The 24,228-nt window shown below is 49.6% G+C and overlaps 1 protein-coding gene and 1 pseudogene across 1 annotated transcript in view; one reads left to right on the top strand and one right to left on the bottom strand.

Annotated features, from left to right (window-relative positions):
- The window catches only part of SCAPER (S-phase cyclin A-associated protein in the ER), a 149,143-nt gene that overhangs the window by 33,664 nt on the left and 91,251 nt on the right, over positions 1-24,228 (bottom strand). Inside the window, exons 24-25 of the mRNA XM_015566174.1 lie at positions 13,968-14,083; positions 7,919-8,042 (exon numbers count right to left, since the gene is read on the bottom strand). Of these exons, the coding sequence (XP_015421660.1) occupies positions 7,919-8,042; positions 13,968-14,083 (240 nt within the window). The remainder of the gene's footprint in view (positions 1-7,918; positions 8,043-13,967; positions 14,084-24,228) is intronic.
- LOC102755673 lies at positions 11,500-12,659 on the top strand (annotated as a pseudogene).

The raw sequence follows: 24,228 nt of genomic DNA, 5'->3' as shown, positions 1-24,228 counted from the left end.
CAGGCCTGGGGTGAGTCAGAGCCCGGGCTGCCCTTCCCTTCTCATCATGATTCCCATTCCCAACCGCCTGTCCGTCTCACATCAGCTCAGTCACATCGCCATGGTTTTACGCGTCCTTTTCCCCTTATTTACTCACTTAGTATTGATCCTTACTGCTGAGAATGGAGTTTTCTTTTGCTTATTTCATCCAGGAAAAAAATTCAAAGGTGCCTGAATTAATTCAAGGAGGGGCTTATCTTTAGTGAGACCAGAAGTTCTTTCTAATCTTCAAAACGAGATTCGACACAAGGAACCTTGAGGAGAACTAGCTGCACTGTGCAGGGCGTTCTGGTCAGGCAGGGCTCTGTCCCGTCTTCTGTCCAGCTGGGTATCGGTCAGTTGCCCGGGTGAGAGAACCTGTGCTTGTGGGACACCGAGTGTGAAACGCACCCAGCTCTGTGTGCTCACCGACCAGCACTGGAGTCTGAACTTCCCACCGCACAGCTGCCAGTGAGGGCCTGTAGGGAAGGTGTGCAAGCCCACCGCCTCCCCGCCAGCCCCAGCCCTGTCTGCTGCACACCTGCCCACCGGAGCCCGGAGCGCATTCCCTCCGGGTGGGTGGTCTACGGAGGGCAGGCGGGCGACCTTCCCAGCAGGCGCAGCACTTGTAACTACCCTGCTGGTGAGCACAGGCCCGGCCTGGGGAAAACACCGCTATGAGCTCTGGCTCTTGGGGACCTGCTCCTCAGGCAGAACGTAAAACCACAGCCTCTCGTCCTATGAACGAAAGGGATTCCCTTCGTATATTTACGCAGAACACACTGGTGCCGTCACTGTCTTACTCTTAATGTACCAGCAAACTACAACGTGATTTCATGTGTGTGCTTATCACAAAGTCTTCCCTTTCAATCTTTTTTATTTCTCCATCTTCTATTTGAGGAAACCATGATCCAAAGAAGCCACCGGGACTGGAGTAAGTGCTACATGCTTATTCTAAATCCATTCCAAGGAGAAACCCAATATTTATGGGACCAACCCACAGAGGCAAAGTGTTTTAGCAAAATTAAATTAAAGTCATCTTCGCTTTTAAAAGACAAGCTCAGATTCTTTCCCCCCACTACCTCCCACCACCAAAGTGGTTGCAGGAACATTCTAAATTCTTTTTGGCAATACAGAAAGATGCTTTTATTAGCGGCATAAATCCACCCTCTGTAACATGACTCCACGAGAGAGAAAATTAACTTGGTAATCAGTGGTAATTCTACCCAACTAATTTTTAGCATTGTGAAGTCGGGTTTACCCACATTTAGTTGTAGGGTGTGTTCGCAACGGTCAGAAGATGAGTTAAGTTCACTGAGACCAACAGGAGACTGACCGTTTAGAAGCGCCTGTGAAGACACTGAGAGGGTTCAGGGGGAGGAAAAGCACGTTGAAGGGTCGCGGCAGCGGAGGTTTCCACACAGTGGCCACTGTTTTATGTCCCTTAGCAAACTGTCCTTGGACATACAACCGTCCTCTCACCACTGGTCTTTCATAAAACATCTATGCTCGTGTCATATTGTAATAAAACCACAGCTCATAACGGATATTAAACATGATGATTTCCTTGGCTTGAAAGTATAAAAAGAAACTGCATGGGGATGGCTAATAAGTTTTCAATATTATCTTTGTAAAATTTCTACAAACAATAAAGAGGACATAATATTTTATCCAAAATGTCATTATCCTTTTAAATATATTTATTATGGCTTCCAGTCTCTGTATGTATGTGTGTATATATATTTATATATATTTTAAGTAGCCAAAGTCCTAAATAATAACTTTAGCAAACTTTATGGTACAGGCCTCAGTAGTCGTAATGGTTTTAAATTTCTTTGCTATAAATGTTGAGTCCGGTTCTTCTGCTGCTGTTTTCCTCTCTTGCACAGTTAAAGCCCCGAAGCTCAGAAAGCCCACAGGCCCTTCCCGACCTGTGCACGGCCCCATCGCCTCCAGCTCCCGTGCCACTCGGAGGTTCTCTCCCTGAATCCCCCTCCCCCAGGCGGGCTTGTGACCCGCCCCCCACTTCCTCTAGGTCTCTACCTAATGCCACCACCTCCACAAGCCTTTATACGCTACCTTTTCTTTGAAAAGATGTCAAGCTGCCTTAAAGCCAAGGAATAGCAAACAATGAACTACACTCGTCTACACAGATTCGTTAATTGATGTCAGTTAGCCACATTTGCAAAAGCATATTTTAAAAACAAATGTGATTATAAACCACCTATTTTAAGTGTGTGCATTAATAAATTTTGACAAAAGGAACGTACCTGTGCAAAACCATCATAATCAAGAAACAGAACATTTTCATCGCCCCCAGAATTCCCTGTGCTCCTTCCAAGTCAATGTCCTTCATCCCCAGGGCCCTGGGCACACCCATCTGCTTTGTCTCATCGTAGGTTATGTGGCATTTCCTAGCATTTCATATTACGGGACCATAAAAACAGGTAGACTTTAATCTGGCTTTCCCCCCACCGAGTAATGCTTCCTAAATTATGAATAACTCATCCATGTTGCTGAGTATATCAATAGTTCATCCATTTTTGTTGCTAAATATTATTCCAGTGTATGGATTACATCTGTTTGTCATTTCACCTGTTGGTGGACATGTGTGCTGTTTAGGAATGTAGTCATTTATGAATAAAATGTCTAATATCATTTTTGTGCAAGTCTTTTTTTTGGTGGGAAATGGTTTCATTTTTCTTGGGTGAATAGCTAGGAGTGAGACTGCGGGGACGCAGGGGCAGGGCATGCTCGTAAGACACTGCCGACCCCAAAGCACAGGTTTACAACACAGGATCTGTGAAACGGCATCGCCGAGGTGCAGGAGAAAGCACGTGACCGTTCAGGGAGCCTACACCTTGCAGTGGTCGCCACGAAGACGCACCTGCTGCACCGAGGCGAGGCGTTCACGACAGCTAGTGCTGCTGCCCCCTCTCCATGCAATTGCTCTCAGGTGAGAACACCTGGGCAGGAGCAGGGGCCACCAGGACGCAGGCTGTTCGTCCCTTTCCCACCTCCCATAAATCCCCTCGACAGCTTCGCGGCCTGAATGACCCTTAATGTCTGGTGTGACTGTTCTTTCACTGACTGGAGAGCCAGAGGCCCCGAGTGCAAACGTGAAGGCGCTGCATGGGCCTCAGGAGGCAGGCAGCCAACGCGTCCCTGCAGGTGCTGGGAGGCCTGTGTGGGCCCCTCCCTGTCCACTGTCTCCTCCCCGGACTCACTATCCACCCAGGCCCCCCTCTCGCCCCTGCTTTCTGATGCACGTGCCCACGTGTCCATGGGGGAGTCTCACCCTCAACACGTTTCTTCATCTCAGGTTTCTGCTCGCTGCTCTTCCTCTGCCAGACACAAAGGGAAGAGGGATGCTTCCTTCCATCCCTGGCGGAACACTGCAGGTGCTGGGAGGCCTGTGTGGGCCCCTCCCTGTCCACTGTCTCCTCCCCGGACTCACTATCCACCCAGGCCCCCCTCTCGCCCCTGCTTTCTGATGCACGTGCCCACGTGTCCGTGGGGGAGTCTCACCCTCAACACGTTTCTTCGTCTCAGGCTTCTGCTCGCTGCTCTTCCCTCTGCCAGACACAAAGGGAAGAGGGCTGCTTCCTTCCATCCCTGGCGGAACCCTCCATCCCTGGCGGAACCCTCCGTGCCCTCCATCCCTGGCGGAATCCTCCGTGCCTTCCATCGCTGAGGGAACCCTCCATGCCTTCCATTGCTGAGGGAACCCTCCGTGCCTTCCATCCCTGGCGTAACCCTCCGTGCCTTCCATCGCTGGCGGAACCCTCCGTGCCTTCCATCGCTGGCGGAACCCTCCGTGCCTTCCATCCCTGGCGTAACCCTCCGTGCCTTCCATCGCTGGCGGAACCCTCCGTGCCTTCCATCTGCAGTTTTCTTCCTGCAGCTACGTTTTGCCACTGAGCATCTTCTATCTGAGGCTTGTTGAAGACTGCAGGCCATGGTGGAGAATGTCCCACTGTGGTCAGCTTGATGCCGCGCGGTCAGTCACACACGCATCCTCGGGAGCTGCAGAGGCGGCGCTGGGCTCCCGCTGTGGCGTCAGGTGCGGCAGACACTGGGTTTGTGCATCTGGTGATGTTCACTTTGACCCCGCGACAAGGTGGTGTGAGCCGGGTTTGTCCACCATAAACGTACTCGCACTTCGTAATTAGTAACAATTTTGTAGGGATGCTTTTTGTATGTTGGATATTGACCCCTGATCTATTTCCCTCATTTCTTAGGTTGCCTTTTCACTTTGTGACGGTCTCCTTTGCTGTACGGAGCCTTTTAGTTTGACACAGTCCCGTTTGTGTGTGTGTTTGCTTTTGTGGCTTGTGCGTTGGGTGTCATACCCACAAGAACCACGGCCAGAACCAAAGTCATGGAGCTTTTTCCTTGTGTTTCCTCCAGGATTTAAGTCTTCAATCCACCCCGACTTACATCCTGGGGATGGCTTCATCCCTGTGCACGTGGCTGTCAAGCTTTCCCACGGCAGGTGCGGAGATGCCAGCCTCCTCCCTCCGTGCATCTCGACGGTCGAGGGTTAGCTGAACACGCGGGGTTTACTTCCGGGTTCTCTGCTCTGTTCTGCTCTGTTCTGTGGTCTACGGGTCTGTTTTCAGGCTGGTTTTCTCTAATGTTATTTTTTTGAGGTTTCCACAGTGATCCATTGTTCATTATTTTAACAACGTTTACATGAAGACTGTTCACAATTAGACATCCTCAAGCACTTTTGCCAAAACGCTTGCTTTTTAAATAACACCGATGAACCGGTGGCAGCAATGATGAAGCCTGATGAGGCTGTGGGTGTTGGTGGCCCACCGATAAAAGTCCCTTTGACAAATGTTCTTGGCTCAGTTCTCTCACCGTCATCTTGTCCAGCGCGTCCTGAAACCGGCTTCCGTATTCAAGCAGGCCCAGCGCCACCGCCTTGTGGCTCCCGTTCATGCCGTGAGGAAGCTTCTTTGCCGGGTTACAGCAGGAGCAAGATGTCTTTGAGTAAATCACCACACGCCATCAGAAATGGCTTCCTGGAGTCTTTCCTCAAGCCCGTCTTTGCTGAACACTTGTGACTCCGTGTCCTTATTCTAGAGGCAGTTCCCTCACAGTAGGTTTCCGGCCTTGCGGTTACATCTACAGCTGTGCGTGAATACTGGATCCGACTCACGGAGCAGCTGCCGGCTTCCCCGAAGGCGGTGACGTGCTGTTCCCCATCCGCAAGGCCTCCCTGTGCGTGCTGCGTCCCCACAAGGGCCGCACGGTGCCAGATCATGGTCCGAGCGCGGGGCCCGTAGCGAACTGAGGGGACACAGGAAAACGGACCCAGGAGAGCCGCCTCCAATGGCAGGCTCCCAGTTTTCTCTCATTTTCATTATTTCCTCGGTACGCATCCCCTGAGCCTAGTCTGTCCTTCCGTATTTACTGGTTCTTGAGGTGTAAAGTTAGGTAGTTGGAGACATGCAGGTATTTATTGCTATAGGCTTCCCTCCTAGCACTGCTTCTGCAGCATCCCATAGTTTTGGTGTATTATATTTTCATTTGACTCAAGGTATTGTTTAATTTCTATTTTAATTTCTGGGCCCCATTTGTTTTTCATGAGAGTATTGTTTAATTTCCATGTATTTGTGAATTTCCCAGTTTTCATTCTGCCATTTATTTCTATTTTCATTGCACTGTGGTCAGAAAATACAGGTGGTGTGATATCAGCCTTCTTAAATGTACTGACGCGTTTTGTGTTTCTGTGTGGATTTCTTTGGGTTCATCCTAGTTGGAGTCCACTGGACTTTTTTTGCATCTAGCTATCCATTTCCTTCCCCCGACTGAGAAATGTATGCTCTTATTTCATTAAATACGCTTCCTGCCCTTCTCTCCCTCTCCCTCCCACTCTCCCTCCCTCCTGTTGAGACCACCTGTGTGCATGTATTGGTCTGTTGGGTGGTATTGCATAAGCCCCGTAAGCTTTTGTCACTCGTTTTCACTCCTTTTTCGTTTAGTTCCTGTGACTGGGTAATTTCAAATGACTTGTCTCTAAGTTTACTGATTCTTTCCTCTGTAAGATCAACTCGTTTTCACTCCTTTTTCGTTTAGTTCCTGCGACTGGGTAATTTCAAATGACTTGTCTCTAAATTTACTGACTCTTTCCTCTGTAAGATCAAGTTATTCTGGGCACAACAAAGTCTGCTCTTGAACTTGTCTAATTTTCCAGTTCAATTATTGTATTCTTCAGCCCCAAAATTTCTGTTTGATTCTTTTTGAAAGGAGGAAACGAATACTGAGCCAATAAAATGAACTATTCTGTAAACCTTATTTGAATTTTCCAATCTCTTCACTCTTGTCCTTTTTCTGGTGTAAAATCCCACATTATATGTAACTGTCAGATCTTCTAAGTCTCCTCCAACCTGTGACAGTTCTCCGATCTTTCTTTGTCTTTCCTGACACTGACACTTTTGAAAAGTATCCATCAGTTATTGTGTAGAATGCCCCTTACTTGGGTTTGGAGACCGAGGTCTGACTCTTGGCTCTGTGACTTACTAACGATGTAGACCCTGGCCAGCCAACCCCTCTGGGACTCAAGTTTCCTTATCTGTAAAATGGGGTAACAATACTGACTTTATGGTTTAAAAATTAAATGAGGCAATATATATTAAAATGCCTGGAATATAAGGCCACACAACACTAAGTCTTTTCCCCGGGTCCCTGCTTTTTAACTATTTCTGATAGAATTTTGTGCCAAAATGTCTTGCCCATATTTTAATGCCTTCTTTTATAGGTAAAACCGTATGTAATTTAGCCTCAAGTGATGAACCTGTGTCAGCACCATAAACAGCCACCGTTGTGTGTGCAACCAACAGCTCTACATCTCCCTGTCAGGGTGCCTGCATATTGGGCTGCATTGTGCACTTTCTGAGTTTCAGCTGGAGACACACGGGGATCCATTTATTCACCCGTATATTCATCCCCGATGCACTGAATCTACAGGCCTTGTGTTAGGGCCTTGGTGACAGTAAGAAGTCCTTGCTGACTTTATGGTAAGTAAAGAGGTCATTACAATTCAATGTGATTAGTTCTATGGGGGACGGGTGCCGAGGCGTACATGAGAAACCCTAGCCTGGGCTTGGGGAAGGTTTCAGGGAGAAGGGGCCATTGTGTCTCAGGTCAGGTCTGCAGAACGTGTAGAAATTAACCAGATGGAGGAGGAAGGAGAGCAAAGGCATGCAGCTTAGAAACAACCATTACAACTATGTGCTGGGTAAAGTAAATCGGCTGAAGAATAAATCCCCTGCTGTGACTGACAGCGTGAGCGCGGGCGTGCCGATACCTCAGGGACTCAGAGACCTCCCCAGGAAATCTCTGGCCCAGGCTGTGTTCTGGAGACGTAAACCGTGGGATATTGCACTGAGCTTACCTGTTTCAACATCTGTGAATTGAAGTATAACGTAAGGTTACAATTGGCTGCTTGTTCCCATCTCAAAAGTAAAACTGACAGAGGCATTTCTTGCTTCAAAAAAAAAAAAGTTAATGGCCATCAAATATTCCTTTTTACACTGGCCCGCCTGGTGAGCTGGCAGAGGTCTGCAGGCCTTCCCCGCTCTCCCTTCCGCAGCACTCGCTCCTGGGGCCTCACAGGTTTGGCTTTGAGGCCAACGGACTCCAAAGCCCCAGTCTAACCGGGTCAAGGTGTGGTCTTGGCAAGTGTCGCGATGTATTATCTCCCCTCCGAGCGGAGGGGAACCCAGTACGAGATTTTCCAATTAAGAGGCTTCTCTGCTGGCCTCTGATTCTCCCAGTCATCTCTACTGTGTTTCTGACCTGGAGAGCGAGTGAATTCTTTTCCTTTTCTCCACAGGGAACACTTCCCGAACCTTAACTACTTCCAACTCAAAGCAACACTATTACATACCGTCAGCTGGTGCGTCAGGAGGTCCATTAAGAAGGTAATCTTGTTACTGAACAGAACGTCGGCGCAGTTTTCCGGGCAGTTACTGCAGGTGAGGCTGTAAACATGGATTGCGTTGCAGAGAGACCTAACGGGGAGAAAACACCTCGCATAAGACCTCAGCAGCTCTTCTCCACACGATTAAAATACATACAACGCCCAGCACAGAGCATCGGGCGTGGGGTGGAACGCTCTGAAAAACAAGCCAAGTATGAGGTGCCAGGCCCCCACTACATGTGAGAGGCTGTAACTTACACCCAAAGCCCCGTGTTCACTAGCACCTACTACAGGACTCTGACTAATTTCCTATCTGCAGCAGGAGACCATGGAACACACTCGCCGGTGTATCTGATAATGTCTTCATAACCTAAGATCAGATAATACCCAGGAACTTTGGGATCAGATATCTTTGAATAACACCCAGAAAAAGGACCGGCCAAAGCTCCTGTTGCCTCTATTTAAAAAAATTCTATTGGAGGTTTTTATTTTTCTTAATGATTTATGAGAATTCCCTCATTATAACTATAACAAAGCGTTAATACAGGTTTGTAATATTTTCTCCAGTTTACCTAATGCCTTTCATTTTACTTATATCATTTTTCAGGTACTTTTATGTATGAAAGCTACACAATTTTTTTCTTTAGAATTTCATTTTTTCTTCCCTTCCCTTTGTCTTTTAAAAACTTCTTCATTATGATACATTTGTATCCCGCCATTTGTATTCATTTTCCTTAAATTTTATCAGCATATGTGGTAATTTTATGGTTTCATAATTCACTATCAAATCATTTAGAATTTCCTTTGGCATGAGGCAGAAGCCTAAATTTATTCCTCACACTAAAAACATTACCGAATAATCTACCTTCTCTCCACTGGTTTGAAAAGCCACCTTTATCATGCTACACAGGATATGCTCCCTGGCTCCTAGACTAAGTGACAACTGGCCAAGCACTGTGCCAGTGTCACACTGTGTGTGTGCTGTAGCTCCACAGCAGCATTAATGTACGAAGCTGCAGATCCCTAAAGCCTTACAAAGCGCGGTACCACATTAGAATGACAGGTGGGACTTTACAGCTTTATAATCGTATCCATTTTCCCTTTGGTTCAGACCTATAATTTTATGGCTGGTCTACGGGTCTGTTTTCAGGCTGGTTTCATGATTTTTAAATTTCTATTTCTCTGTTTCATTCCATACAATCCCTAAGACTTGTCAAAAATCTTTTGTGGGATATCACAAGGCATAAACAGACATACAAACACAAAAACGCGAGGAACGCCTGGTGTGGGATTCCGTCCTGATCTAACGTGCTCTGTGCTTTCCCTGGAAGGACACACTCAGTGGTGACGTGTGCAACTCCATGGCCTCTCCATACACTTATGCTCACAAACTCTCCCCAGAAACTGCCACAAAGAAACTCCTTTCTGACGAGAAAAGAAGGGGCAACAACCTCAAGGTCAGGAAAGACCCGTCCACCCAGCAAAACCCGTCTGAAAGGCCGGCTCTGTGTGAGGAGCACCTGTCAGAAAGGTCGCTTCTGTGAGCCCAGCCTGGGAGGTCTGCCCGAGCCGCCCTGCCTGTAACTTAAGACTCCAAGGCTGGGAAGCAGTTTCTCTGACATCAGGCAGAAAGCCCCAGATTTGAAAAGTGTCTTCTCAGGGACGTGACAGTCTACTGTCCGTTCTGCCAGAAGTGCATGTGCTTGGGCTGAGACAAAGGCTCTCTGCCCCACGTCATCGGGACACCACCAGGGAGTCCCATGTCAGCTCCGCCTTCGCACTGAACAGGTTTCCTCTGAGAAGCAGAGGACAGGAAAGTCGCCCCAAAACCGGGTACTTTGGCAACAAGAACAGGAACACATTTAAATACGAAAAGGACAGGGCACCTCAGATACTGAGATGAGCACCTCAGACTTTATAAAACAGCTAAACAGACAAGCCCAGGAGGTGGCAGCCGCGGTGGGTCTGCCAGGACGTCGTCAGCACGTGGCTTTCACGCACGGCCGTCTGCAGCAGGTACGACTTATCGGGAGACACTGTCCACCAAAACCCACCGTCTTACACTGATGTCAAGAGAACAGACATTTTCAAGCAACTGCGATGGGCGTTAAAAATCCAGAACCCCAATCATATTTTAATTTTCCAAGTACCTTTGGTTTACATTCAGCATTTCGTAAGTAGAATACAGTTTACCTGTATTCTCATTCCCAAGTTATCTTTTCTCTTTGTAAAGCTCCAAACTAACTGGTATAGATGCACCAAGTGAGCTGGGCGGCCCGCACAGAAGGGGCCTGGGACTCAGGCCGGGGAGGGGCCCACCCTGCAGGGGAGGCGGGTTCCAGCTGCCCCACAGGCTCGCCAGGACACAGCCGTGCAGCTGGGTATTTTAAGTAATTTAATAGGCACGGGGAAGTCTCGTACTGCAGTTTTAATTCGTACTTCCTGATGATGTTGGGAGCTTTTCATATGCTTATGTGCCATCTGTGCGTCTTCTTTGGTGAAGAATCTATTCAAATCTTCTGCACATTTATTAACTTCCAGCCTGTGATGGAACCGCAGCAGCTAGAACAGTTCCTGGTCATGGCAGCACTGAGCCCACGCTGACTGGCAGGATGGAGGCACGATACTCTCTCCCGCACCCACACGAGGCCACGTGGGAAGTTTGCAAACACGAAGGACAGCGTCGGATCTATCTCTGAGCTCATGTCTATACAAAGTAGAAAGACTCCAGTGTGTATTTCTGAACCAATGGAGCTCGAAGGCTAAAACGACCCGGAGTCCTTACAGACCGCTGCCAGAGGGTGTGATCTGATTATGCTCATAAAGCTATTTGTCGCAGGAAGAAAAGTTTCCAGCGGAGTCTCATTTCCATCGTGTTCAATGGGTCTGCTGCAGCAAAGAGATTTCAGATGTATAATATTGGTCAGAATAAGATATATTGAAAAAAGGAGAGAAAAATAGTACTTGACATGGAAAATGTATTTAAAAGAAGTTCTATATGTGGTCTTTCATATATGGGAATCTTTTGAAACTGTTACTATTTTTATTTATAAAATTAGAAGATATTACATAGTACAATTATAGGTGACAGAATTTGCTTGTTTCTCTGCAGTGGACATGAGACACCTGGTCAGTGGGTAAAGAGGACAATGCATATCGTGTTCTAAAATGTAACATTTTAATAATACCGAAATTAACTTTAAAATTAAAGTTTTCATCATTATAAGGACACCACAGAGAAAGGAGTAAGAACTCTTCAACTAGATGAATTATTTCAAGGGTTTTTGTTTAATTGGTGAATCTGGAACAATTGGAATGGGCAACTTAATTATTCCACAGAGACACATTCTGATTTTAGTTGGAAGATCATATATATTCTAAGCACCAACCTAACTAGCCTTTCTGTTCTTCCTAAAATTAACCTCCCCTTGAAATGTTATGTTTCAGAGATTATAATAATGGACTTAAAACTGTCGGGGAGCATAAAATTAAAACATTGCTTTGAAACTCTAGTGTTGAACTCTGTTTTGTCTGATTACAAGGCAGTCATGGTCAGCGTGCCTTTAGCTAGGTCTCAGCAGGACATGGCCACGTCAGTGCGACTCCACATCCGCACGCCAGCTCTGGAGGAGACCCAGGTGGCTCGCAGTGCCGACCGGCAGGTTAAAGGCGACACGACACATTTCTTTGCTTTAATCTCATTAGTGGTGCCGCAGCTGTCAACTGTGACCATCTCCGTGCAGCCTTTTGAGACATAAACCAAACGCCGCAATAAGTCAAATGGGAAGAGCATTTATCAATCACTATGGCTGATTAGCTTGCAAAACAGTTTTTTACTTTTATTGTGTAGGAGAATGCTATTCGCTTTTAGTAAGTCTTGATCTAAAAATAGATATTTAAAATTATAGTGGAATAATCGTGCCTATAAAGGCAGACTTGTTTAACACATGTTATTAACATGTGCCGGGGCCTTAGCATGGTGGATGTGAGGTGCATGTGGCTTCACTCCACAGCGTCCACATGCTCCTGACGGGCCGCCAGTCCAATGGCCCCTGACTCCGTCTCTGCCACCTGCTTTAGGTTAGAGGGCGTTTAAGGCAACGTGGAAACGCTGCAGTTCTTTCTCAGACTTCACTGCTAGTCTTCCGGATCTTTCTGTCTCAGACGTACAAGGAGTCTCAGTGGTTTGTGTTCACTTTCCCTTCTGATAAGGACGACAACTCTCGTGGGTGAGAAAACGCACACAGATCTTCCCGCCATCGGTCCGTGCTGCCATAATGGTGCACAGGAATGTCCTGATGCTCTGAGGAGTATCAGCAATGCCAAAGAGAGAGGCAGCGCCAGGCTCTCATCAGGCCGCGCTCCACAGTCCTCGTCCGGTTTCTGACTGTGATGATGAAGCATGGGTACATCGGCGAATGTGAAGTTACTGACGACCACAGAGCTGGGAAATTGCTGGGACCCTCACAGGCAGGTTGAACAAGTGTGGAGTAATCAGCCCCAGATTCGATGTGCAACTCAAAGATCTAGAAAAATGGCAGAGCAACTTGCTTCCGTCCGTCAGTTTGGTTTCACTGTACTGACAACCTCAGCGGGCATCATGGACCATGAAGAAGCAAGACGAAAACACACAGGGGGGAAAATCCTGGGATTCTTTTTTTAGGGATGTAATACATATGTGGAAATAAAATGCCTCAAAGGAAAAAAAGGAAGGAAGGAAGGAAGGAAGGGAGGGAGGGAGGGAGGGAGGGAGGAAGGAAGGAAGGAAGGAAGGAAGGAAGGAAGGAAGGAAATGCACACAGGCTGGAACTGCCCGGGTGGGCTCTGTGCACAGAAATGCCCAACCGAAGGGCACCTACCCCTCTTTCATTCACCTCTACTTCGAGAGAACAGCAAACCCCGGACTCAGTACCAAAGAACTTCTGCACAGAACGTCACCAAAGGCCTCAGAAAGCAGACACCAGTAAGCCAAGGTGGCAGGAAGTTCATGCCACACAGACAGCACTGTCCTGAACCAGGAAAGACGACTCCTGTCGCCTCACCTCTTAGGGCACTTCACCGTTCACAAGGACGCTCCCTGCACTCCGGCTGACCTGCACAGCGCACGCCAGGTGGACACAACCAGCCGTGAGACCACGGGAGGAGACACGTCCACAGGGCTAAGGCACCGCCCAAATTCTCCCAGCGGGGAACTGGAGTCCAGCTTTGTCTGACGCTAGAGGTGGCGCTATTTCTGTTTTACCAAAATGTCTCTCAAGAAAAAAGATAACATGGTTTGGGAATTTTTTTTTTTTTCTGTTTTACCCCATGGACAAATGAAGCACTCGCTTTTGTTGGGCTAACTAAATGTTTAAGAGTTTTCTTTGTGATATAAATTTTTATGAAAACTTCTCACTTAAACTCTGTGGGTACCCAGAAATTGTGCATGTTACAACTCAGGGATGCCAGACCTCGGAGGCAGAGCTCTCTGCTTCCACATCCCAGAGACCAGGGGCTCAGGAGAGCAGGAGGCAGACCCAGTCTCCGGCTGCGCAGGCCCCTGACGGCCAAGAGCACGTCGCAGTCAAAGCCCAGCTGCGCCTGCGTCCGAGCGACTGTCCAAGCGGCGTGGCCGGGGCTCCAGGTGACAGCAGTCTGGCCTCCGACGGTTCCCTGTGGCGAGGACCGGGCCTCCCTCTCTCGGGCTTCGTTCACTGCTCACACCTTGTTCTGCAGGCAGCACAGGAAGCTGGCTTTCTCTACTGCCCTTCATTTTGGCTCCATTTCTGTAAGCAGTTACAACTGCCCAGGAGTTTACCAATTCCTCCTGATTTAGGGCTAGAGAAGGTCGCAGACCACAGAGATTTCCTTTTTATGGCTTCAGGCTCAATCTGCTTTTCTCCCTGCGGGCAGTGTGAGCTTTTGCTCTTCAAGCCTGAACACACGTCCCACTTCCTCGTGGTCTCCCGCATGGACACACAGGGCAGGAAGGACTCATAAACGGAAGGTGGAAGACAGACGAAGAGCCTGTACTCACTTGGGAGGAATGCGTGAAACTGCGTTCGCGTTCGCGGCTGGGACCACTCCTTGAAGAATGTGTTCAAGGGCTGTTAATCCGCCCGCAACTTGAAATGCAATCTGATCGGCCACATTCTAGACAAGAACAAAAACAGAAATTAGCTCAGCTTCCCAGGCACAGAATGAGAGCCACATGAAACACTGACTTGCAGTGGGACACGTTCTGCTGGTTCAGTTATTCTGCAAATATTTATTCAAGGCTTAGCAGGAGCAGCAGGTCAAAAGTGGTGAGCCCCAAGGACACGACTGCTGTCCCCCACGAAGCCTGAGACGTGGTGGGTGAGGCAGCGCGCCTCCAATGCCTGTAAACAAGATGATGTCGACGTGGCTAGCGCCTGAAGAAACAGGCCCGCGCTTCAGGAGCACGAGGGCGTGGCGGTCAGCACGGTTCCGCTGACCACGTTGAGGTTGAAGTCAGGTGAGACAGGAGGGAAAGGAGCGAAGTGCTCCGGGCAGAGGGAGAACCATCTCATACGGAAGTTGTCACGATACCCTGAAAAGGCAGATCATTCTGGAACAGTCATCACCACCTAACAAGGCAAGCTGACTTCCACCGAGATGTCCTCTTCTAGAATTTTTCTTCAGGAATATCCTCTAACATCGAACCATGCAGCTATGCCTTTTTTTTCTACTTCAGCCATTGTAGGAAGCGCATCAAACCACCTTTGATTATTTCTGTGCGTTTTCTGAATTGCTCACAGAGCTGGTGGGAAGAAGCTCCTCCAAGTTCTTGGCATCCCTCTGGCGTGCGGAAGGCAGGAGTGATCCTGGGGGCAGGCATGAGCTGTTAAGGCTGCACAGAGCCACTGCATCACATCCGGACTAAGGAGGACAGCAACCTGCTATGGGCTGAATCGTGTCTCCCAAACGCTTACGTTCAAGTCCCAACCCCTGGTCCCTCAGAATGTAAGTGTATCTGAGGATAAAGTCTTTAAAGAAGTGACTAAGTTAGAGACGCTGGTAGGGTGGGTCCTAATCCAATAGGACCTGTGTTCTCCCAGAGAGAGGAGCAGACACAGGGGGGCGCGTGCACAGAGAAGGCAGCCACTTACAGACCGAGCAGAGACGCCACGTGGCCCACGCTCTCAGTGCCTCTGTCCCGCACGCACCTCCCCTCCTCAGAGGGAACGAGGGAACGATCCTCTTTCGCCCTCCGTGTCCCTGCTGCGCCAGAGCTCCGTGGGCTTCCTCACCAAAGCCTGGCGCGCGAGGGCACAGTCTCAGGAAGTGCTCCACCTCTCCGTGCTGCGGAGGCCGGGGGGAGGGCACGCCGACAGACGGCCACGGGGTGTCCACGTGGAGACACAGGCAGTGACCCTCCGGTCTGGTCCCAGGACACACGCCCGATTCCTCTCTGGCATGAGCCTCGAACAGGAGTTTCTCACTGGAATGGAGTTTCGTGCCCAAAGAATGAAACGCAGTTTCTCAAGATGAAGGACCTGTTCACCGTGAGCCTCCTCAGGAGCCGCGAGTTGAGCAGGGAGACAGGGACAGGTAAGGCTTCCAACTGGAACGCCGTGCGGCTGGAGAATCACGGGCTTTCCAGCTAAAACAACGGCGCCAGCCTCGGCCAGGCAGGCGCTCCCACATGCGGCCTGCGCAGAGGGGACCCAGCAGACTGCCCTCCTGAGGCCTTTCCCACGCGGAGGGGCCAGCACGGCACAGGGGAAGGCTGAGTGAAAGCAGACGTTCAGTGTGTACATCTCGCCTCCAAAACAAAACAAAACAAACCTCAAAGCTTTCATGCGGCTCCAGCAACATGGACGTGACCTCTTGAAAACGTTAAGACACAGGCCCTCCAAGACATTAAGCAGGAAAAAAATAAGCCAATTCCAGGAGATAAAGGCCATTCAAAGCCAGACTTTTATTAACGTACCACTGAAAACGTTTGGACTTAACACTTGCAGCTTTTCAAAGAAATAAAGCAAATAGCAAAATCAACTGTGAAATAAAACCTCACACATCGTCTGCCCCTGCAGCTGAGGGCTCTGGTGCGGGGAGCGTGGGGTCAGAGATGTAACGAGCCGCCCCACCCCTGTGCTCCCCCGGTTCGCGGCCGGACAGAAACACTGCGCAGTCCCCACCTCAGGGCCAACAGATGGACGGGGGCTCAACAACAGGCGAACAAGTGAAAAGATTTCTCAGCAACGATGTCCTGTGGGGTGAGGCCGATGAGCAGGAGATACAGGCCTGTGAGCACGACAGGGAACCCCACCCCCTGTCCGCACAGAGGTGGACGCAGGGCTCTACATCCTGTGACGTTCCCACCTCAGGGGACAGAGAGGGAAAAGCAAGTGGGCTCCATGATGAGCTGTCCCAACGTTAAGTTAAACCACCTTAAGCATGTGGCACTGAACAGTCTATATGCAAACAAGAATAAAGAGAGAAAAGGAGAAAAGGGACATCACTTCACAGCCCAGGAGGAAAGGGAGCGCTGGCCCCGTGCTTCCCTCCCGTCCATCGCACCCCAGACGTCTCTGCCCATCACCGCTCTCTCTGCCTGGATGCCTGGATGCTCCCAGGAGTCTGGATGCGCCTCGAATGCATCGCCTTGTGCGTGTCCCCCTCCTGTGAGCGGCTAGGGAAGAAGCAAGTCCGCTAAGAACGCGGCACCAGTTACTCTCCCCACCCACACCGCCACCAGCTCGCCTTCCCAGCGTGTCATGCTCACGTGCCCTCAGTCCCGAGACCCAACTCACAGGCTGCCTTTCACGACGCCTTCCCGACCCTCAGCCAGTCAGGTCTCTGCATAAACTGGCCCTGTCCCGACGCCCTCCCCACTTCCTACTTATTCAGACGCGCGCGCGCGCGTGTGTGTGTGTGTGTGTGTGTCCACGCCCCGCACTGGAAGGCCCCACTCCCCTCTGTGTCCTCCCCCAGGGCAAGCTCAGGACACACACGGCCTGGACACCGAGCAGGCTGCTCCAGGAATGAGACGATCTCCTCTGGGAAGGGGAACTTTCCTCCTCCTTCTACCCTTTTCCAAACACCCTGCACTCAGGCCTGTGAAACTGGAGCTTCCATAAGAGCTTCACCATTCGTATTCGAGTGAGGAAAACACCTCTGACGGGAAATGTGTGGCTCCGCTGGGTCCCTGGCAGAAAAGCGACAGCTCTGCCTTCCACCCCGTGACACTGACACTGACACCGACTAATAGGATTAGCAGCTCCACCCCAATACCCCAGCTTCGCTCACGGCCAGCACAGAATGACAGCTCCACTCTCCACTGCAGGTCCTGGGCACCCATTCAGTTATTAACTGGAGTGACTGTTATTGCCTCTTCCAATCAAGAGAGGCAGCTGTTACTCGGTGCTGGCCCAGAGGCTGTGGCCTTTGTGCCTGGTCTCTGCAAGTCTGCTCTCTCCACCTGCTGTCAGCTTCCGAGAAGCAGGCAGCACAGGCTGACTCTCTGTCGATGGCTTTCCCACCATCTACACACAGTCTGGTCTCCGCTTTTAAGCTGCAGACACTCGCACTTGAAAGGACTCGGGTCCCAGGGTCAGGGATGTCACCGGACATTATCAACGCGTGGGAATGTGGTTCCCCAGAGTCAAGTCATAACCCAGTTTGCAGCTTAGGAATAAGGAACGTGGGGCTGAGGGAGGCGGGAAAGGCTTTCCCGAGAGGAGGGGCCAGCCCTTGCGATGCTGTCCAGAGCGCAGGCCTGTTGGAAGGCTCCCCTGAGGGAGCTGCTGGTCCGTGTGAGCTGTCTGGACTGAGGGGGGGTGCAGGAGGGGGTGGCAGGACACAGACCTACATGCTGCTCCTTCTCTGCCAGCCATTATGCAGCAGGTGCCCGAGGCCCGTGCACAGTGAACACTACAGTACGCACAGTCAGTGTATGATCCCCGCCATCCTCGGGCTCCACCAAGCTGCCCTGCGGTGGCCAGGCGGCACTCAGCAGGGGCGGGAACCTCTTTTCGGCCAGGGCCTTCTGGATATTTATGACATCATTCTTGGGTCATACAAAATGTGCAACTTAAAAATTAGTCTGCTATATTTGGTCAAACATTAACTCACCCCTAATGCCTTGGCAGGGCCAGACCAAGTGATTTCTCAGGCCTCATATGGCCCTCGGGCCAGATGTTCCCACCCCTGACTTAGAGAGAGAAAGAGAGAGAGAGAGAGAGAGAGAAATGCAGTGTGTGAGACAAGAACACACCGACGGGCGTACTAGGAGCCGCGTGCAGCTGAGGAAGTGGATCCTGTGACAGCTCTTCAGGACACAGTGAGGGCAACACGGAGGGTTTCTATCAGAGTAAAAGACAGGACCCACATAGGAGGTTCCTTCAGCTTCTTTATTCTCCCCCTTTCCCCACTTGCTGGCTACGGGTTACGGGTTACGCAGACTTGAGGGGTCTCACACAGCAGTGCCCCTTTCCTCCTTGTTCCTGCATATCTTAAAGTTGGGTGGCAAAAGAAACTCGGACCATGAGACCCAGGAGAAGGTGTTTCAGGCAGGACACGCTGGGGCCAAAGCCAGCACCACGGACAGATCCCGGCGGGTCCAGGCTCCCAGGGCAGTACCCCAGCTCACAGGCTCCTCTCCGCCAGCACTGCTCCTCCCCTCAGAGCCCAGGCAGTTCTGGATCGAGTCTTCGGTTAGTTAACTGTAAACCCCATTGTACTGATCATCTCGTTGCTAGTTTACGAAGTGCACGGTGTGAGCTCTCTGACAGGTGGGATTACACTGACACCGGGTCGAGCAAAAACTAGGTGCTCAGTAAGTAGTTGTTGAACCAAAGAATAAAAGTGCATTCTATTTCCTGGGGGTTCTAAGATCAGAATCCTCTTTAAAGGGGAGAAAACCATACGTGCACAACGAGAAAGGCTTGGAAACATCCGCGTGCCTGGGAAAGTCAAGGCCCTGGTCTCAGGCTCCCTGAAGGGATGAGCCCGGAGAGGAGAGGCCAGAGATGTGAAGGCCAAGGGCAGGGCCTCTGCCAACCGTCTGCTCATTTCCTGCCTTTCTCGTCTTGGCATCAGTGTTTGCCCAATTCTCAAGGAAAACAGTGACCAGACCCTTTACGTCCTAAGGAGGGAGGGGAGGACATTTGTAAGAAGAGACCTAAGGCGGGAACAGGAACCCAAACGGGCTGTTCCTCAGAGAGCCGTCCTGGAGGCCGAGTGGTCTTCCTGGGCTGACCACGTGGTCGCCCAGCTGCCGTCGTGTCCAAGCTCTGACAACATCCCACGACACAGAGAAGAGAACCACCGACAGGACTCAGTTACTTGCTCACGCTTCTCAGCTAGTAAGTGGCTGAGCTGGGGACTGAGTCCAGACTTATCTGATTCTGAGGGCATGATGCGCGACATGGAGGATGTTATGGAAAATAACATAGAAACATTTATCACCGAGTATCCCAATTCTGTACAATCTTAGACTCAATGCTATGTAAAACATTAACATTTATTTTGAATAATTTCAGATTTACTGAAGTTCTTATAAGACTTCATGTTAACAGCTTACATAATAACCATGATACATTTATCAAAACTAAAAAATTCCACTAAAGTAGTGGTTCTCAACCTGTGGGTCGCGACCCCTTTGGGGGTTGAATGACCCTTTCACAGGGGTCGCCTAAGACCATCGGAAAACACATATTGAATATATAATTACATATTGTTTTTGTGATTGATCACGATGCTTTAATTATTTTCAACTTGTCACAATGAAAATACAATTTGTCACAATTTAAAATACATAAAGTATTTTAAAATACAATATGAAAATATCAGATATTTACATTACGATTCATAACAGTAGCAACATGACAGTGATGAAGTAGCAACGGAAATAATGTTATGGTTGGGGGTCACCACAACATGAGGAACTGTATTTAAAGGGTCGCGGCATTAGGAAGGTTGAGAACCACTGCACTAAAGCAATGCCATTAACCAAGTAGGGCCTTTATTTGGGTTTCCCTAGTTTTTCCACTGATGTCCTTTCCTGCTCCCAGGTCAGACCTGGAATACTGCGCTGCATTCAGCTCAATACTATTTTGAAGACAAGGTGACGTAGCTTCTAGCATCAGAGGAAGGATCCTGAGTGCTCTTATAATAGCGTTCACCAGCGCTAGCGTTCACTAGGGTCAGCATTCACCAGCGCTAGCGTTCACTAGCAACTGAAAGAAAAGATTCTTGAAGTAACCCAGACTCAGAGAATGTGGAGAGAGGTAACTAGAGCCTGTGGACTGAAATACGAGGCCTCTGTCGGGAAGCAGGAAGGTGGTGCCCCAGCAGAAGGGAGGGGGCAGGTGAGGAGAGGCTCCGGCGGCCAGCCGAGCGCATCCCTACAGCCCTGCTCAGCCTCTCAGACTCTCCCCTCCTGGAAGGCCAGTGAGTCATCGGCTTTGCTTCCCACGTCAGCACAGACAGGGCTTCAGAGTCTTTAGAGGATGCCTCCGCCCGTGTGCCCCTTGTGCCCCCTGTGCCCCGTGTGCCCCGTGTACCCTGTGTGCCCCGTGTGCCATGAGAGAGCATTTACTGCAGGAGTGTTTCAAGCAGCAGTGAGCGGAGAGCCTGTGATGGGCACTAGGAGTCAAAGACAGCGGGATTGGAGACGATCTGCCAGGAGGTGCTGGGTCTGCCTTTCAGTGCAGAGGAGGAGGGGGGAGGGAGGGCAGGTGACAGACACTGCTCCTCAGATGACTCCTGGGTCGGGAGCACCTGCAAGGTGCACGGGGGGCACAGGAGGCAGAAACAGGGCCACGCCGTACGCATGAGAGAGGCTGTCTGACATGAAGCTTGGCAGGAAGAAGGCAAAAGGACAGCCCCTCAGGTTCAGGATTTCAAGGTGATGGCGTTAGCACACGCTCCCGTCACTGACGGAAACATGAACGCGGGGCTCCCGCCACTGACGGAAACCTGAACGCGGGGCTTCCATTCTCCGCTGAAACGTCGCAAGCCACCCACATACATGGCTGTCTTCCCAGAACGTGCGTTTTGCTAAGCTGCCTCTTCCCTGATCTGCCAAGGAACAGCCATCCCATCCGGCTGGCTGTGAGTGGCACCGCCTTACTGTCAGTGGACTTTGCGTTACCTTTGTTTTTTTAAGAATACAACTTTATAGGAAGAATGAGCAAGATTTCAAGGTAACCTGGCAGGTCAACACTGTAAGTCAAACTTTTCTAAACACCATATACAGTATCTGAATATACTTACATGATATGAGTGTAAAGGAGATATATATATGTATATATATGTATCTTACAAGCTGCAGTTTAAAAATTATTTTATAATCCTAGTATCGAAAATACTGCCTGGCATTGACTGAGTAGGTACTTTTTGGGATTAATAAATGCACGTTTCAGTCCTAATAAAACTCCTCCAAGCTTACAAAGGAATAAACCAGAAGACCGCAGGCCCTAAGTATGTGAAGGACCAAGAGGCACAGCTGCCAGGAGAACCACATCTGTACAGACCGCTCTGCCCTGCAACCAGCACACCAGGACGGACGGCTCAGTATACAGTGTACACGGACGCGCACAGGTGGCAGGTAACTAACTGCTCAGCAACCTTCTCCCGGGAGGTGGCCGCAGAGCCAGCGCTGCCCGCGGCCCCAGGCCTGGGAGGCACCTTCCCTTCCTGTTCCCCAGCTCTGGTGCGGGGCCGAGAGGAACAGAGCACCCTCTGCATTCCATGGCCTCTTCTCTGCTCCTGCAGCCTGTCCACAGATCCTTGTTTTAAACTCCTCTTTCTTTGAAAACACCCAGAGTAGGAGCTATTTTCCCGACTGGATGCTGTGCAAGCCATTAATGACCAAGTCCTTCAGCACATGCCGCTACTGCCCACCGCGCTTACCACCATCACTCGCGCATTCAGCAGCCATCAAGTGCCCACGCGCCGCTGTAGGTGCTGGGACAGACACACAGACAGGTACACACCCTCACGGAGTTCACGGCCTCGCCTTCCCACGTGGTACAGTTTCCACTCACAAATGTGGACGGATTATAAACTCGGTAAAAATAAGGCTATTACCTACTACTCAGTTCTCACTGGTGAATGCTCTACTCAGAAAGGAGCTCTAAAACGAAGTTTATTGATTGAAGTTAAGCAAAGTATAAGAGTAACTTTCATTATGTAATACATCCACGTGATCAGAGGCGCTAACCCTGCACAGTTCCACCCAGTAACCCTTTATGTCCCGTGTTACAGGCAGGCATCACATGAACCATACAAAGTATAGATAGAGCCCTCAGAGAGCTACACAGACGCAGCTAGGGTTTTCCTCATTCCTTGTTGGAATCAGATAAAAGCATCTTTAAAATGTGTTTCTGTGACTGGATAAACCTAAAGAGCTCCTATGGAGGGGACTAAGCTGCCTAGCGTGCCCCAGACACGAGTCTGCCTGCCAGCCTGTTATCGTGGGGCCTGGCGGTACGGCTGCTCATGTGTTACTCACACGGACATTACACAGTTTACTACTTGTCCACAGAGATTTTAATTCAGAAAATGCTATGTGCCAGCCAGAGTTCAGTGTAAATTACACAGATAAAAAAATCATTTCATGTCTTTCTGACAAGTGATTTATATAATATTTCTATTCATCAAATGTCCCGGCCTGCGGGACAACAATGGGGGAACCAAGAGACACCCTAGGAGAATGAGACAAGCAAGGGACACGAAAGAATGGAGGCAAGACAGGATTCTGATCAAGCCTCAAATTTTATTCTTACAGCGGCAGAATATATACTGTTTTAGGGACGGGGGGGTGGGTAAAGGGGGTCTATGGGCAGTAACCTATTACTAGAGATTTAGTAGACTCCGGATGGCTGTGCTTATCAGCGGAGATGCGTGAATTAGCAGCCTTCGGATGGCTGTGTGCTTATCAGTGGAGATGTGTGATTGTCAGCGGAGATTTAGCAGTTGTGTACTTAGGGTGAGGGTAGGTTATCTTTTAACTCCTGGCCAAATTGCAAGACACAGGGGGTTTCTGGTAATTAGGAGTTTCTGAAGGAACCAGAAACTTATAGTTTTTAAGATGGCTTTGTCTAAGCCAATATTTCTAATGGCTCCCAACATTTCCTCCCTTTTTCTTTATTAAGGGTGGGCTTTAACCGACTGGGGGAGTAGGGACCTGGTTCCTCCCATGGGATTGGGGAATCCCACCATTAGTGGCTCTTGGTATCTTTTGGGGAGGAGAGGCAGAGCCAATAGTTTTGTGTGGGTACCAACCTCTATGCAAACCAGGTGTGCTCACAGGGAAATCCAGAGGCGGTCGAAAATTTTTGTGACCTTCCCTTGCAGTGCTTTGCCATGCACCCAGGTCGGTGCCCATGCCTTTCTCCTTCTATGGGGAGTAGGCAAGCATCCCTCTGGCGTCATGCTGTCCCCGCAGGGAGGGAGCCCTGGCAGTCATTATAATCACGTTCACAGTCCATCATGGCTAGACGGTGGTAGTGTACCTGAATGGGTTTGGCCAGGACGCTATCAACCTGCTGTTTTACAAAGTCTATTAATTTTCTAAAAGCCCAGGGGCCGAAAGCTAGGATTAGGAGAAGGCTTACAGGGGGGCCGAGAACAGGAAGCAGGTAGGGCAGGGAGTCCGTTCAGTCCGCTCCAAAGGGGGTTCTCGAATAATTCTCTCCTCTCTTCACTAGATCTTCTTGTAACTTCTTTATCTTGTCTCGGACGATCCCGGATTTGTTGGCATAGAAGCAGCAGCATTCCTGTGGGGCTAAACATATCCCTCCCTGTTCTGCTGTGAGCAAATCTAACCCTCTTCTATTTTGTAGTACTACTTCAGCTAATGAATCTATCTGATCTTGGAGATCATTGATAGTGCCTGAGAGAGCTTGGACATCATCAATTAGCTGGTTAGATAATTTGTTATAGGTGTGTAATGCTGTCCCTAATACGGCGGAACCGGTAGCTACAGCTCCAGAAATTCCTAGGCCAATAAGTAAAGGGATAAATTGAACAGCCCGCTTACTGCGTCCAGCGATGTAGTCAAGGCTGGGCAGAGGAACAGGTTCTCCTCCTGGGATGATGTCAATATCCGGGAGAATACTGGCCTGTATACACAATCCTGTCCAATTTGTAGGTAGGGCCGTGTAGGCCATATTTCCCCCACATACAAATACTCGTCCTGGAGCAGGACAGAGGGGTGAACTATAATTACTAATAGAAGAGCAATTTGTAAAGCTGATGAATCCTACATCTAAATCATAGCTATTATTTTTGGGTTCCTTTTGTAAACATGATGACAATTTAAATGC

This window comes from Myotis davidii, unplaced genomic scaffold, assembly GCF_000327345.1.
Source record: "Myotis davidii unplaced genomic scaffold, ASM32734v1 scaffold1622, whole genome shotgun sequence".
NCBI classification, from domain to species: Eukaryota; Metazoa; Chordata; class Mammalia; order Chiroptera; family Vespertilionidae; genus Myotis; species Myotis davidii.
This window is presented reverse-complemented; position numbering and strand designations above follow the sequence as displayed.